This window comes from Acipenser ruthenus, chromosome 4 (genome assembly GCF_902713425.1).
Source record: "Acipenser ruthenus chromosome 4, fAciRut3.2 maternal haplotype, whole genome shotgun sequence".
NCBI lineage: Eukaryota > Metazoa > Chordata > Actinopteri > Acipenseriformes > Acipenseridae > Acipenser > Acipenser ruthenus.
In genome coordinates this window covers 72,395,430-72,413,101 of record NC_081192.1, presented here as the reverse complement: position 1 = coordinate 72,413,101, position 17,672 = coordinate 72,395,430, and the positions used below count along the sequence as shown (strand labels likewise).

General features: G+C 40.6%; 1 protein-coding gene across 2 annotated transcripts in view; it reads right to left on the bottom strand.

The window, feature by feature from the left end:
• Positions 1 to 17,672, bottom strand: part of tsnare1 (T-SNARE Domain Containing 1) — a 265,495-nt gene that overhangs the window by 217,927 nt on the left and 29,896 nt on the right. For both annotated transcript variants that reach the window (XM_033999014.3, XM_034917187.2), the window contains exon 2: positions 8,249 to 8,366. In XM_033999014.3, coding sequence (XP_033854905.2) covers positions 8,249 to 8,330 — 82 coding nt within the window. In that variant the 5' untranslated portion in view covers positions 8,331 to 8,366. The remainder of the gene's footprint in view (positions 1 to 8,248; positions 8,367 to 17,672) is intronic.

Below are 17,672 nucleotides of genomic sequence, written 5' to 3'. Positions count from 1 at the left end.
CAACAAAGGGTCCTTGCCTTACATGCACCAAAACACAAAGAGAAGTTTACCTCATCACATCAGCAATCATTGACATCTACCTTTTCAAAACTAAAAAATTAACAACGTCTGCCCTTTTGGCACAACACAGTAGCAGTGTTACCTGCCAAACTCCTAAATATTTCTGATTTGAGCATCTTAGGGAAGGTTAACATTTGCTGCAGTGTAAAAGACCATTTAATTAGACAGCAGACATAAACAACACAGGCATTGCAACACAAAACCCAAGAGAAACAGATGAAATAGTACAGAAAACTCAGACAGGAAAGCTGCAATTTAAGCGCTAAAGCTTAGCATTTATTAATGAAGCAGAACAAAACAAACAAACCAAAGGTTCAAAAAAAATAATTGACACTTGTAGGCTGGGCATTCGCCTTCAGTACACATTTACAAAACACAGGTCAAACACCTCCAAAAAACAAAAGATTTTGCTTTCCTTATATTCATGTGGCCACTCCCCAATTAGCACTCAATTACCTAATTAGGGAATGGCCACATTCCCAAGTGATTCTTGGCAGAGATGGATTGAGCCCGATCCCTTTAAGTGGTGTTTTAACAATTGTAAAGCCTTTTAGTTTGGGTTGGACTGATTTAATCTCATTGTAAAACCTGGAATGACTCAAATACTTTTCTTCAAACGCAACCAAGAAATTCAGACCACATTTACACTGCAGGCTCCAATCCAACCATTCTCATTGTGTCCACAATGAAATGGAATAAGGGGTAGTGGAAGTCAATTTTCTGTTTTTCTTTCTGTTTGTACAGGTACGTTTTATGTTTGTTTGGAGTACTGTATTTTAAAAATCCACTTTAATGTATATAATTTATCTTTCCAGGAAATAACTACTTCACTATACGATCACTGTTAATGTAAATATGTTTTTTTTTAAATAGATGTATATTGTACTGTATACATTGTAATTTTTGAAATATATACACAGTGTGTATTGGAGAGCCTGAGAAGCGCTGTGTAAGCCAATGAGAGAGAGAGTGACACTCAGGGGGCAGTGCAAATCATGTTTGTACAGAAAATAATAATAATAAAAAAAACTTCATCCTCTCCAAATTGGCTTTGGTGTCAGTTTCTTCGTCATCTTCTTCTTATTCAACACTGGTAGCCCCAGTTGGCTCAGAGTAAAATAATTAGACCTGCTACATAGGGAATGTGAGTGATCACGACAGCCATGAATCCTGGATTTAGAAACAGGCAGTTCCACCAGTGAAAGTGAGGAAGGTGCTACTGAAGTGCCACGACCACAAAAAGGGCTCCCCAGGCGCAGAAGAGGCTGTGACAGAAGCAGCATTCCTGGGGAAATCTCTGCAGTGCCAGCCACTTTGCCTGTCTCATCTCCTGTAGCAGCTGCAGGCGTGCTAGCTATACCAACCGTTTTACCCGCAGCAGTACCAAGGATAGGGACTCAAGCTGCATTGCCAGCACAAACAGGCATTCAGGAGACTGGGAAGGATGGCACTATTTGGGAAATTATAAATCTCCAGGTGTTGACGCTGTAGGAAGACGGGCTGCACAAAATGTTTTGACTGAAACCAAAACAGTTGAAGAAAAAAAAACAACATGGTTGGAAAAGTGAATAAAGCAAGAAGAGAGCTTCCACCATCTGCGAAAACGTGCAACCGCAGCTGTACTCCAGTACAATTTTGAAACACAATGACTGTGCTACGTCGTTTACAAATGCAAGCCAAGAAAGAATATAATTATTCTCAGCTCCCTTTATACGTCAGTTGCCATCGGGACTGTGGATTTCTACAATGACACAAAGTACGGAATGGACGTTTTAGACCAGATGGCCCCTCAGTACTCAGTGAAAGCTGATTCTCGCTGGTGGCAAATGCAGCTCAACCTGGATTCAGTGCTGCACCCAGTGGCACACGCAAGATAAAGCAATGCCAGGTAGCTAAATGCAATAAAAATAAAACTTCTGATATCTGTGCCCAATGTTAAAGAGCAGTGTGTGTTAAATGCACAGGAAAAGTTGAGAAGCGTTACATCTGTGTGGATTGTGCTACTCAGAAGTCAGTTTCCCTGAAAGCGCATTCACGTTATATAATGGGAATTGAGTTATTTTCTTTTTTTACGTTACTTTTAAAAAAACTAATTTTGTTGTTGCAGTTTTGTATGTACATATGCCTGTTTACACACTAGTTTCTTTTGAAATGGTTATTTAATTATAGTTTAAATTTTTTTGCATTATATGTGGTAAGTTAGAAAATAAACCCTTTTATTTTTAATTGTTCATTTAAATATGGTCTTTTTTTGCTGTGCAGATATTTGATATGATGTGCTTGAATAAAACTTTTGAGTTGTATTCGATAGTTTGTCTTTCATTTTAATATTGAGGTTGTTTAAAATGTAACTGTCATAATGACCACCGTCGGCAATTCTAGGTATGAGTATAACCGCGGCAGTTTTAGTGTTAAAGCATTGTAACTATGTCCGTATCTAAAATAAGACTGATAAATCTTTAACTGGTTTTAGTAAAGCATTGCATACATTTGAATAGATTGTTTAGGCATGGAAGCACGCTCCTTTCTTCCATTCACACTTTTAACTTGAAAATGCTCACTCGTTTGCACTGGACAGAGGTAAAGCCAGCACTCGCAATACAGACGAGCCAATTTAGGCCTGCTGCTGCTGCTTTCCTTTCCAGTAATCATGAATGGATAAACTGGTGTTGTCCGGAATTGCTTCGGACAGGTTGCAAGTTTCTGGTGAAAATCGGCAATGTCGTAGCTCTGCGAAAGTTTATTGAAACCCAACTTTATTTGCGTGGTGCTTGCGATTGCGAATCATTGCAAAACGCTTTTATGAAATGGGCCCCAGAACCACTTCACGGATATGCCAAATACAGTCAGAACTACTTATCTGTCTGCTTCATTTTTAGCAGCTTGCTAAACATGCTGTTAAAATAGAACCTGTTCATGAAATAATTATACTATAAGTCACCCTTATAAAAAAGAGAAATATATAAGCACGCTGTTAAACCCACTCAAAATGTGCATCTCACAATATTGGTATAAATTTTTATCCAGCTCTCGATATTGCTAATTCTGCAACTCTGCATACTCAATACTCTACACCTACAAGATGCACTTACAGGCTAAAAATTAAACAAGACAGGATGGTAGAGCATGTCCAATTAAAAGCAAAATTACATCTTAAAACGTGTGCATCAGCAGACATTTTGAAGAAAGTGCATTTTGATGAAAGTTCATTTTCAGAGAGGAATAAAATACATTAAATAATGAAAAACTTGCAAGAAATTACTTAGACAAACACCTGCTTGACAGAACAACACATGCTATTAGAAAAAGAATAAAACAGGTGAATGTTTGTGTTGTCTTGGAAAACCACATTGTTGGAATGTCCCAGCAGATTTTGAAAACCATTATTTTTAATAACAGGTATCAAGTGAATATTTGATACTATATTACTGCATCACGTGTTCATGGTATTTACATTGCAATAGTTGGAATAATGTCAGCGTGATTAATAACTAAATAATACTGTAGTTTTTAACAAGCCTAATTTAATGTTGTGCTTTTGTTATTTTCCCCACTAGTTTAACAGAGATGTCTGGACATATTTTTTTTAAGCATGAAAATGACTACCTAGTGTGGAGTATACACTAACAGCAAGTCCTTCAGTTGCCTGTTCTGGCTATTTATCCAAACATATCACAAAGCATTTTGGGATATTGGAGGATACACAAAAGATGCAGTTTGGTATTACAGCGTCCACCCTTCTGATAAACCGCACTACCTTATGCGATCTAATTAGAACCGGACTCGAGACTACCCCCTGAGGTGGTCTCGAGTCCGGATCTTGAGTACAGTATTAAACGCTGCGTAGTGTGGACGCTAACCATATTTAGCACTTTTAAGCCAGTTTAAAAGCAACTAATATGGCTTAAAGGCATAGTGTGGACAGGGCACAAGTGTAAGCTAATTCACTTTATAGTATTTAAACAGTTGTTCATAGAAATAGCTATGGTTTGTCCATTCTTGAAAATGTGGAATGACCCTTGATTGCAAATTTAAAAGAAAGACATGAAAGTTAATGGTTACATTTTTATTTCAGGTAACCAGGGTTATGATAATAACCTAACGTTCCCTTTCAAGTACGAAGGGTAACCATTACCGAATGGGTCAGTATATCCAAGCCGTCGCAAGGGCAAGATTGCTGCATGACCAGAATGCTTCAAGGCTAAGCCGATATGTACTGCCCGCAGTGAGAGGAGGTTCTCGTGCGCCCAAAGCAAAAGCTTGCGGGCCACATGATGGAGACTGGGTGGTTTATATAGGCCACCATTGTTGTGTTGTTCACGTCTCCCTCGAACCTCCATGCAAAAATCTCTGCAAGGCCAGGTAAACTGCCTGCAGCTCCAAATTATTGATGTGGAGACCCTGCCAAGTGGGGTTCCACAAACCCTGTGCCCCCCTGCTGCCATCAAGACCAGAAGTTTAGCGTCACTACCGTGAACGCTCTGTTGAGTTCTAAACATGCGGCTATTCTCTGCACTCTGCCGGCCAAGTACACTCACAGATGATTCACCGTAAGACCCAACAGTTGAAGGTGGCCGGTGACAAGTTCTGTGTGAGTGTCTCCCTGAGCTGGAGACACAAATGAGCCAGGATCACTTCAGTGCACTTTGAAAAGGCACGGAGAGCTAGAGAGAGTCCAAACGGCAAGACCCTGAACTCGTACTCTGTTCCCTTAGTCAAACCGCTGGTTTTATGGAGATGTGGAAATAGGCGTCTTTGATGTCCACCGTGGTGAACCTCCTTCGGCTCAGATACAGGTTGACCTGTCTGATGTCGAGGATCGGTCTGAGCGGTCGGATTCCTGAAAGCGATGAAAGCATATGCAAACATATGCCCCATTGAAATAGGGGCATCCAATAGCGCCGCTTCATCCCCATTAGACACACGTGCCTGGGAAAGCCAAAGCTGTCTGCGTGTGGTTACCAGCACAGCCAGGTTTCTACCCACCCCTTGCACATTCAGTTTAAACAGACAGAGCAGGTTCTTATTAATCAGGCGCAACTCATACAGTTGTTGTGGTGATGGCCTGTGGTTGTCAGAGAGGGGCCTCAGCAAATGTGGCTGGTAGGCTACCAGAATGGTGTTAAAGTTGCCTAGCCGTGCGGTGAACTCACTGGCTGATAGACAGGCTTAAGGATCACCTCCAAGACCCGACACTGCTTGTTGGGGCAGATAGCGTCATTGGACAAAAGCCCTAAATTAGGCGTCTGTACCAAAGCAGCAATAGAAGCCTTGACTGGTGGAAACTGGGCCAGGCCCAGCTTCTCCGCATCATGCACCCTATATAGGATGCCCATAGACAGGGGGGCTTAACTACTGAGGATGTGCTGTCTGACTCCACCTCCTCAGATGGGAACACCAGCTCCCGTTTGCCCACCTCCTCAGAGGCGACAATGGAGAGCACGTTATCCTGCTCCCAATCTGCACTTGTAGCCCCCTGGGACCCCAAAGGGACAGGCGGGGCCAAACATTCATGCAGCAACTCTGCAAGGACAATTCCTTGGTGGGAAACTGATGCCAAGAACTGCTGCCCAGAGCTTCTCCATTTGTGCTGATGACCCACTTCCTCGGAGGAAGAGAACTTTAACAGCATATGCTTGGAGAAATGTGCACAAAACTCACAGAAACTGCGGTTCACCAGTGTCTCCTTTGCATGCTGTGGCCCCAGGCAGGAAGAGCATCTGCCGTTCTTGTCCTCTACAGGCAGGCTGGCATTGCATGTGTCACAGGGATAAAATCCAGGCATTATGTAAATAGCAAGCAACCGGGAAGGTACCGGGACGGTACGGGGTCTGTTCGGTATCTTTAGCACCGGTATGGTACGGAACCAGACGGTACCAGTCGGTTCGGTTCCAGTTAGGTGCCTGTAGCATTGGGTCGGTATGGTACAGTACCGATGGTATGGATCCGGGATGGTACAGGTCGGTTTGGTACCGGTTCGGTGCCCATGGCACCGGGTCGGTACAGAATGGTAATGACGGTACAGTGCGGTACGGTACTGGTAAGGTTTATAGCGGCACCGGGTTGGGAGCTGAGCGGGTCGGTGACCTCGGTACCGGGGTACGGGGCCACTCGGTTTGCAGTTACCACGGGTAGCAATGTACAGGGATGCCCACCTGTGCAAGCTACTGGCAAAACCACTTAGTCAGTACCCACACAAGACAGAGGGAAGTCTGTGTGTTAGTAAACTAACAGTCCTCATAATGGTGATGCATAATGGTGATGACAAATTTCTCAATGTACCGCATTCTGAGTCACCTATAATTACTTCAAACTTTATCCTATAACAAAGCACAAAAAGCAACAGACCAATACCTGAATTAAACAAAACTTTTCACAACAAATACTAAAATTGTAGGTATTTTTAAGTGCCAAAAAGGTACATTGCAAGTTGTGCTCTCAAAAATGCATCCCTAGGTTTAGGATTTAAAACAGTTCTTACATTTCCGTTGCCGCTATATTCACATCAGTGCCTGTCAATGAAAAGTTGCATCAGAGGTGGAAAGTGCAGTGTTTACCACAACTCAGTATTTCTTTACTGAGCTAGAGACAGCGCTGGACGGTAGTTTTAATGTTCAAAGACAACTAAAAGACTAAGCATTACATGAACATAAGAGGAAACTTGCTCGGAACGGTGGTAAATGGGGGTGTTAAACATGCATGCATATAAATATTCACTTTAGTGATTTTCAAAGTTTATTAGTAAGATCCCATATTGACCCCAGCTTACTGTATCTTGTGATATTTACAGTAGGGATAGGATGGTATAAAATTTGTACGGTATGATAACCTTTAAAAAAATACTGTGGTAACCTTAATATCACGGTATACAGTACATCATGCAAGCTATAAAATAAAGGCTTACAAAATATGAAAACAAATGTAAATCACTTAAATTACTGTAATTTACAAAAAATAAAACAAACAAATCACACTTCCTTTCACAGAATGATTTAAACATTTGGTATTTTGTATATTACTACGCCAAATAACTTGTTACTCCCCCCCCAAGAAAGACAATACCATTTTTATTTTAAAAAACACCCTAAAGTTGTATACTCTTATGTTAGATTACAACTACTGCAGTTTGTTAGAACATTTTAAAGTATAAAATTAAACAAACAAAAAAATAAATAAATAAATAAATAAATACTTTGTGCAGCTGGCGGTAAACAGAATTAGGAAATGATTGGTCTTATTGCTTAAAACACAAACATGTACCAATACAGGTTATTATTTAAAAGCAGAAATACATACAACAATAACATAACCCTAAAACTAAGGTTTGTGGGGTATTGGCCATAACTTTAAATAGCGTATAACTTCGAATTAACACCGTCCTCAAATTAACGCCTCACTCAGATATCATATTTTTAATAGACGCTGCCCTCGAATAAACGCCGCTCTCAATAAAGAAACGTAAAGGTATTTTTTTTTTTACCCCTGCTCAAAAAATAAAGAAAGAAACATGCAACTCTGCCTATGTACATGACACCTCCAAAGAGACTGCAACCTCAATCCAGCATGTAATACAAACTAATGTACATCCACCTTAGTAAGCAAATTATATTTTATAGTACAGTCCCGACAGACAACCCAAGATGAACTACTTACAGCACAGCAGTCCTTCACGTCCCTTTTTTTCCAGCAGAGTTCAGTGCCAACACAGCAGGGGATAAAACAAGGGCTGTCTGTTTACCTCGTCGTCAGCTTGGATGGTGACAATTTAAACTCAGAGGAACTTAGAGCTTTGCCGGTCACTCTAAGCGCTGTATATAAACTTGCTTACTATCTGAGAAGATTTAGTATCGGTTTCTTTTACAGAGAAATTACAAACAAGCAGAAGTGCTTTTTACCATTTAACTGCTACAGTTCTGTTTGGATAGTTTGCCGAATAACAACAACTTCATTACTTAAGGATCATCTATACAGACCACGTTGTTTTCTTTCCTGGACTTGGGTGAGATAAATGTACTTAAACCACGGTAAACCAAAAAAAACTGTATACCGACCCATCCGTAGTGTCTACCATTTAACACTATGTGTAAAGCTGAGTAAAAACCATGCAGTAAAAGCAAAATATCCAATTCAGGTTGCATGCAGATTCCATGACTGACGTTTTGGTTAATGAAGAGGAGGAGGTGTTTACCTACTGGCTGGTAGCCCTGTCTTTTGGGCCCACCAAAAGCATTTCTCCCGAAGGCACCCCCGGCGATTGATCCGTACGACATTTTGGTGTCAGTGAGACGGGGCTTCCAGGTGCAGCGCTGAAACACAAACAACAACGTTACCATTAACTACAGAGCTGTACCAACTCAGCTGAACAGAACCACCCAAACCCTGTAGAGTGTGTCATTAATTTGTATGGATGTCTCCACAGTCTAGGGTATAAATTGTGGCGTATTGATAATACCATGAGTAAATGCATAGAACAGTGGTGTATTTCATATAATAATTATATCAAAATAGTACATTTGTTTAACATAGAATCATATATTAAACCAGTTGGACAAACCAAATGCTCTGAATGTCTGAAGCAGATCCCATTGCAATTTATCTGTACAGGTCTTATTTACCTCATCACACTAATATGTTATTTGGTATTTTATAGACCATTGAGACAACCAAATTGTCTGAGTGCAACCGCACACATTCTCATGTTCTATTGCTTACTTGTGTAAAATGAAGAATCACAAATCACATGTCCTAATCACAACAATGCAGTAAGGGAAGTCTGAAGAATTGCAAATCACATGTCCTAATCACAACAATGCAGAAGGCTATATTTGCATCCTGAGCCATTCGAAAGAAAAGGCATAATACCACAGTAGTGATGTCAAAATGTCATAATTCCTCTAGAGGAAAATATTCTTGAACTTTGACCCATTCAACTCCTCGAGACCACTTTCAGTTCAAACACAAAATGTCTCGTTTTCAATCACTCGACAACACCCACAGTACATAAACGTTCATTAATGATCAACAAAATGATGATACGGAAAAAAAAAAAAAAAGTGATGTAAAGCTGGTACATTCATATCTCAGAGAAACTGGAGAGGAACGTGAAATTATTAAAATTAAAATTATTAAAGTATTTTAAAGTAAATCTACCCACTTTAATTCACCATTCAATTATCAAAAAGAAAATTATATTTAAGATTCTTTAACATTTACTTAATTTACGTAATTATTTATTTACTCGACGTAACAGTCTCATAGTTTATGACGTCACATAAGCCCCAGATGGAATTATTTTCCTGTAACTCACTGAAGCCCGTCTATTATTATATATGTAAGGTATAAACCACGACAGGCCATGCGGTTCCCATGATATATACCATGCCTGGGGTGGTGATAACCAGAAGTGGTATATATTATTGGAACTGCACGGCCCAAAGTGGTTTATACCGTTTATAACACGGCTACCTGTCATTTTGGGGAATTAAAATAATTAAAACACATTTTAAATTAAGACAAATACACACACACACACACACACACACACACACATACAGTTGTAATCGAAAAACAAATTATAGGAATAATCTTTTGTAGCAAAAGTTTTGCTTTTGTGGATGAGGAAAAGAAATAGATTATTTGATATTAGATATTATTTATTTCAGCATTTTTATTTAGCAAAACTCAAAAAATGCTAATTCAAAAGTATTCATACCCTGACAAGGAAAATTAAATTAGTAGATAGTTGAAGCACCTTTAGCAATAATAACCTCTTTTGAACGATTAGGATATTTGTCAATGAGCTTTTAGAATGATTCTTTAGTGATTTTTGACCATTCTTCAACGCAAAAATGTTGCAGTTCATTCAAATTCCGAGGACTTCTGTTGTGCACAACCTTCTTCAACTCATACCAAAGATTCTCAATCAGATTTAGATCAGGACTTTGACTAGGCCATTCCAGAACCTTGATTTTATTCTTCTTTAACCATTCTGAAGTAGATTTTGATGTGTGATTTGGATCGTTGTCTTGTTGGAACGTCCAGTTGCGTTTTAAACCAAATTTTGTAGCAGAGGGTTTCAGATGAGTGGCCAATATCTTTTCGTATGCTATGGAATCCATTTTACCATGTATTCCATACATGGTAAAATGACCCGTGTGAAATGGACTGTGTTATGGACTGGGGAAGGGGATGGGACATTGCTGTTCACAATTGTGTATAACGTGTATTTGTCATGCTCTGTGTTATGGACTGGGGAAGGGGATAGGACATTGGCCCACTGGGTTGCTTAGTGTGTGTGATGGGAGAGCGTCATCTACGGGGAGGAGTTGGATGCATGCATGGCCAATGGGGTGCCATACTACCAATGGATGAAGAGTGGGTGGAGTTGTGCTTCAAAAAAGCCTCTATCACTCCCCTCCTCAAAAAACCTACCCTCGACCCCACCTCCCTCCAGAGCTACCGTCCTGTCTCCCTCCTACCCTTCCTCTCCAAAACCCTCGAGCGGACTGTACACCGCCAGCTCTCTGCTTTCCTGTCTATCCACTCTCTGCTTGACCCTCTCCAATCTGGCTTCCGCTCTGCTCACTCCACTGAAACCGCCCTCCTGTCTGTCACCAACTCACTTAAGTGTGCCCGAGCTGCCTCTCTCTCCTCTGTCCTAATTCTCCTCGACCTCTCTGCTGCCTTTGACACTGTTGATCACTCTATTCTACTATCATCTCTCGCTGACCTGGGGATCTCTGGCACTGCTCTGGCCTGGTTCTCCTCCTACCTCTCCAACCGCACTGGAGCAACCTCCACACCTCACCCTCTCTTAACTGGAGTCCCCCAAGGGTCAGTCTTGGGTCCTCTCCTGTTCTCTCTCTACACCCGCTCCCTGGGCCCCCTCATCGCATCCTATGGTTTCTCATACCATTTCTATGCTGATGATGCTCAGATTTTCCTCTCCTTCCCCACCTCTGACTCCACCATCTCCTCCCGTATCTCTACCTGTCTGTCTGCTATTTCCTCCTGGATGCACTCGCATCACCTCAAACTCAACCTCTCTAAATCTGACCTCCTTTTCTTTCCCTCTTCCTCCCCCTCCTCTGATCTCTCTATCTCTGTTCCTCTGGAATCTACCACACTCTCTCCCTCTTCCTCCGCTAAGAACCTTGGAGTCACCCTGGACCCCTGCCTCTCTTATTCCCAGCACATCTCCACTGTGGCACGCACTTGCCGATTCTTCCTGAGCAACATCCGAAGAATCCGACCCTTCCTCACCAACTACGCTACCTAGCTCCTGGTCCAGGCCCTGGTACTCTCCCGCCTAGACTACTGCAACTCCCTCCTGGCTGGCCTCCCTGCGTCCGCCACCCGTCCACTCCAGCTCATCCAGAACTCTGCTGCCCGCCTGATGTTCTCTCTGCCTCGCTTTGCCCACGCTACTCCACTACTCCGCTCGCTCCACTGGCTCCCGATCACCGCTCGCATCCAGTTCAAGACTCTTGTACTAGCCTACAGATGCCTTGACCAGACTGCACCCAGCTACCTCCAGACCCTCATCTCTCCCTACACCCCCACTCGACCTCTCCGCTACGCCTGCACTAGAAGACTGGCTCTACCTCCGCTACGCTCCCCTGCCTCCAGAGCCCGCTCCTTCTCCACCCTTGCTCCGCAGTGGTGGAATGACCTTCCTACAGATGTCAGGACTGCCCAGTCCCTGACCACATTCCGGCGCCTCCTTAAGACTCACCTCTTCAAACAGCACCTGTAGAACTCCTCTGTTTGTATCCTGGGACACTATCACCCTTCATTTAAATGTGCTTTATTTTGCTCTTATCTGCCCCCTATTTTACTGCATTTAATCCTGTACTTCAGAATACTGTAATCTGCCAAGTGTTTAACCTGTAGTATTTTGTATTTAATCATATCCTGATGTAACTATCACTATTTAATCATATCCTGATGTAACTATCACTATTATCTACTGTATTATTGAATTGTGGTTTGTCACACTAGAACAAAAGTTATTGTATTTCTTGCTCTTATTGTATTACTTGTATTGTAACACTTGAAATGTATTTGCTTACGATTGTAAGTCGCCCTGGATAAGGGCGTCTGCTAAGAAATAAATAATAATAATAATAATAATAAAGGAGCGTGCTGCTGCGCCAATGACTGAGATGAGAGCGAGACTGAAAGAGGCAGTAATTAGAAAAGAGCATCCTGAAAGAGGTATCCATTTGAATCCATTGCCACGCAGAGCAGGTAATATAAATAACAGTTTTCACTGCATGAACTTCATGATGTTGTCTGCCTCTTCTTTCCCCGCTGTAGCCCGCCATAGCTGGCCACTACAATATTATCAAACTTCATTGATTCAGTCACAGACAAAAGTATCAGCACCCTACAACATGTTAAATAATTTCATGAACATCAGCCACTAATTGATATGACAACAGTCTTTTCATCTTCATTTAAAGTAGGAGGCTACAAATCCTAAATAGAAGGCAAGGGGGTATGGGGGTCCTCCCCCAGCGTGGGTGTAGGGAGGTATGGGGGTCCTCCCCCAGCGTGGGTGCAGGGGGCAACACCCCCCACCGAAAACGAATTTCAGGGTTTTGCAGGGGTCTTAAACTGCATATATTGGGCCTGAATATGTGCCTTATGTACTTTATATCATTACATTTAGCTCGAAAATACCCTCCCTCCCCCACTGTTGCTCTTACCTAATATACAAAGAAAATATGGTGTTTTGGGAAGACATGGAAAGTGTGACATCAACAGAAGAGGACAGGGAAGAAGAGATTCATACTGTACATAACTTTGAACATGAATTGCCATTAGACTTGAAAATAATGAGCCTTTGTCTTTAATTATCTTTAGTACCGTGCCTATGTAAACATAGATAGATAATCACAGTATGTGTTTATGCGTATTTGTATGTGTGTGTTTGTGTGTGGGTGTGCTTTTTATCTGTATATACATGTTGTGTGTAAACGTCAATACTAGACCACAGTTTTACACCAACTGATAAAATCTCTTTTTTTTGTGGGGGGGGGGGGGGGGATGTTGCAAGCCAACTGAATGTGATTTTGCAAGTTGTATTTGGATGCACAGAGTAGTGGCGAAAAAAAGTAACTTTTGCAAGGCTCTCGTTTCCCTCTGTATTGTGCGCATTCATCTTTTTTGTGCATTACAGTTCAGCATGAGAGGTAACGGCTGGGCGTTTTAGTTACAAGGTGTTCAGAAATTAGGATTTAAGTTATGTTTTTCTGCACATTGTACTGGTTTTACTCAAAGTGATTCCTGTGCAGGTATTTATGAATGGGAATAATAAGAGACAAGCACTTCTTTCTTGTTTGATGACCAAGAAAAATAACTGCATTTCTAAAATGTTCAATTATATAAAGGTGCTTAGTTTAAAGGTTGAATAAAAACGCTTAATAACGTTTAATAAACACAATTTATTTTATTTACTAAAATTAAAGTGTTTCAATTTTTTATTTTCACTCAGTGCATATTCTATGTGTAGGGTCCTGCATTTTACGCGACCTGTTTTTTTCAATTGTAATTCAACTGCTATCCCCTAGATGTCCCTGCAGCCGCTCCAGACTGTTTCGCCTTTCGTTATACAATTTACAGTGTTTTGAATACAGCAGTCAGAAAGACGGCTGCGGGGCTTCTAGGTATGAGTATATCTCTGGTCCTTCTAGTGTTAATCACTTTTAAAATATGCCTGTGCCTGTCTTCAACTCTGAGAGTCATACAAAGGCGCCAGCTCCGTGGGTGCTGTGGGTGCTTAAGCATCCCCAAAATGTATTGATGCAGGTGGTGCTGAGCTCCCTGAGGATGTGCAAAAAAATGTTTACACTGTAAAAAAACCAGCACACATATATGCAATACCTCTTACTGCATGCTCGCCACACAGCTTGCATGGAAGCTCCAGAGAGGAGTCAATGTTACCTGACTCATGGAAATTAACTTATGGTTCTGTGAATGTTCATTTTTTATTATTCCCCTCCCATGACAATTTGGTGGTGACTTACCGAGAACCCGGACTATTTAGTTTCCTATGAGGGGTGTTTTTCTGTGTGAAGACCTTATTGTCACAGAAAACAGTGCTGTTTTATAAATGTAATCACAAACAGTTTTATGATATTACATTATATTTGCTTCTAAATACTTTGATTGTAAAACTGCAGTTACATTTGTTTACAGGTCAACCTTAATTCTCCACGCAAACTCAATTATATACACACACCCTTTTTTCATAATGTACTTGTCTAATAAAAAAAGAGGTTTCTGCACAGTGCCCGCCTATTTATCTTTGAAGAGTAAAGTACAGTAACTGTGAAATGGATACGTTCGTAATTCAGAACATTAAGAAAACAAGTTCAATATATAAAAAGACTGATAGTACAGAACATGATGAGACCCCTGGATCTGTAGATAATTTTACTATTCGACCTACTGAGAACAACACAAAGCGATCCGCTGGTGAGCTGAACCATGACTAAAAACCCAGCAGTAGCAGCGAAGCAAAAACTAAGAAAGGGGCTCATTTCAACACAAATGATTTCTACTTTCAAGTGGCTCAAGAATGGCGATGAGAAAGGAAAAGTGTTTTGCAGAATTTGGCAAGATGCAAAAGGTAGGGGTTTAATGAGTTCTGCAATAAACCACGGATGGCAATGTTGTCGGCGGCAATGCTGAAAGCAGGTGCTGACACTGACAAGGCTGGCTCCTCCAGCCAGACAATCTTGGTAGTGGAAATGCTACTACTGGCCATGCTGACAGCGGAAATGCTGCCTCCTTGAACACCCACTCTGATCAGCAAATGCAGTAGGTTTTTATACATTTGACCATCTCTAGATTAGTTATAAATTAAATTTCTGCACAAGTTTTTAATATCTGCGTGGTCGACAGCAACTCTTAATTAATTCGCTGCTGATCATGCATTCTCACGAGATGGCAGAGGGGATGCTACCATCCCCTCTGCCAGACCACATCCAAACCAAACAATAACAAAGAAAATCACTCCTTTTAAATAAACACAAAATACATTCAAATCATACCAACACCACCCTTTCCCAAACAATACATTTCCTTTTATAAATCATAATACACTATTTACAATATAATTTACACATAATACATTTATTTACAAGCAGAGCTTTGATCTGCCTCACTAACTATGTGCAGGGCTCTCTTCTACCCTACTATATGTCTTAACAACATGGGGCTTGGATTTCAAAAAGTGCAAGGGACAGTGCTTTGATGGTGCTAGTAATGTGTCTGGCATAAGGAACGGTGCGCAGGCTAAAGTCTGTGAAATTGAGCCTTGTGCTATCTTGGTTCACTGCTTGGCTCACTCCTTAAGTTTGGCTGTTCAGGATTGTGTGGCAAATATATCAACCTGTAGGGACGTGCTCAATGAAATCAGGGAGCTGATTAATTTTGTAAGCACATCTCTAAAGTGACTATGTAAATTTAAAAAATCTGAAACAACCTGATACACATAACATGCGACCATTTGCACCCACTAGATCACTGGTTCCCAACCTGCGGTCCGTGAGTAAACTCCAGGTGTCCCACAAACAACTCCCAGAATTCAGTTACGCAGTTCTTTCAAAAACCCATTTCTAAACAATCACACGTTGTGCTATTACTAAGCAACACAACAAACAGCTTTAACCACATGATATACAATTAGAAGATATGTATGTAGTCCGCATTTCCCCTTTATCTGTTTTCTTTTATTATGGGTGTATTTATGAATGAAAAAATATTACACCTTACTTTGATGCAATACCAAGCATCGCCTTCAAAGCCACCACTAACTGAAAAAGCTTTAAAAAGTGAAACAAATATTAATTAAATAAGTTACACATTATGAAGGCACATTTGCTTTGTCAGCATTATTTAAAAAAAAAAAAAAAAATCTACATCTAGCATTCACGTAAATCTAATCTGTGCTAATTCTACTGTTTGTGTTCACTGTTCAGAGGAGAAAAAAAACGTATTCTGGCCGTCCCAGCCTTTTCACTCTGCATAAAAGTAGCATACTGCATTGAATATTTCTAACTCGGTTGGAATGACTAAATTAAAAGAAAAAAAAAAAACACTAAAACCACAGTTTTACTACATTTCATTTTCAACAATATAAAATATGTGATACTGTGTTGCCAGGGATATAAGAATATACCTATTATTTATTATTTTATTAGATGGACACTTAACGCAGCTAGCTTGAAATCAGCTACGGATAATTACAGTGAGCTACTTGAATTTTTTCAGATGACTGCCGAGGAAGAGCATACTGAAATCGGTGCAAAAGCTAATTGATTTTATTCTAGACTGGAGACATTTGCTGTGTACTTCATGTTGCAACTGCTTCTGAAATTATTCTCTCATGTTGATGGTGCAAATACAGCATTGCAAGCCAGCACCTTCAGGAAGCAGCCTTAATTGTTGAAAATTTGAGAACCACCATTTAGTACTTGAGGAATAGCTTTGATACGTTTTGGACACAAACAAAAGGACTAGCAAACAATCTGAGCATCGAAGAACCCGGAAACACAGAGTACCAAAGTGGTTAGATGGCAGTAATGGGCAGCAACATAGATTTTGAACTGCAGAAGATTTCTACAGGTGCCAATATTTTGAAGTATTTCACAACATGTTGGCTGGTCTAAATAACAGATTTGACAACGAAAGTTTACATTTACTCCTGCATGTTGAGAAATTTGTGATTGGTGAAGATTCAGGGGAAAACTGTTTTTCAGTTCTATGGAAATGATGTTGACAGTACTGTACTAACTTTCCAACGTGATATGATGCTGGACGTAATATGAGCCCGCCAGCCTTCTGGTGCCATTAGAAATTTACAGGACATTGTGACAATTTTTAAGTCAGATCTGACATTTCATATTATGTTTCCTGAGTTATTCAAACTGATTTGACTAGTTCTAACAATCCCAGTCACAACCTGCACCAGCGAGCGGTCTTTCTCTGCATTACGTCGCCTAAAAACAGTCCTTCGGTCAACAATGACTCATGCAAGACTAAATAGCATTGCTGTGCTCCATATTCATAGAGTCAGAATCAGTGGACTTTGAAGTAGTTATAAATGACTTCATTAACAGAAGCGCCGTGAGAAGGAACACTTTCACCGAGCACCCCCAATCATTTAAAAAATGTGGCGCCTATGCTGTCATACCATCTAAAAACAACAGCACAACAGGCACCGAAATATCAAGCAGCACAATCCAATAGCTTTTCTATTTGTTTCCCACATTCCCAAGCAGTTTGACAAGAAACCACCCTCAAGTGAATCCTACTGTGGAAGGTTCTTAATAGAAGGTTCTCCAGAATCTCAGAGAATTTAAGTCGACTTTATATATCGGCAAAACATATGCTTCTTTATGATAGTCTTAAATGTGTTCTGTAAACTTCCCTTGCTAGGAATGTTATGCTCTGCTATTTTTGATATATTTTCACGAAAATGTGTGTGAAGATGCTCTACTGTTAGAATTTTTAACAAGTATGTAAACTACAGTATCTGCATCATTACAAAATAGATCACCATTACTTATATTACCTACATTGAATGTTCATCAAATTGAAAA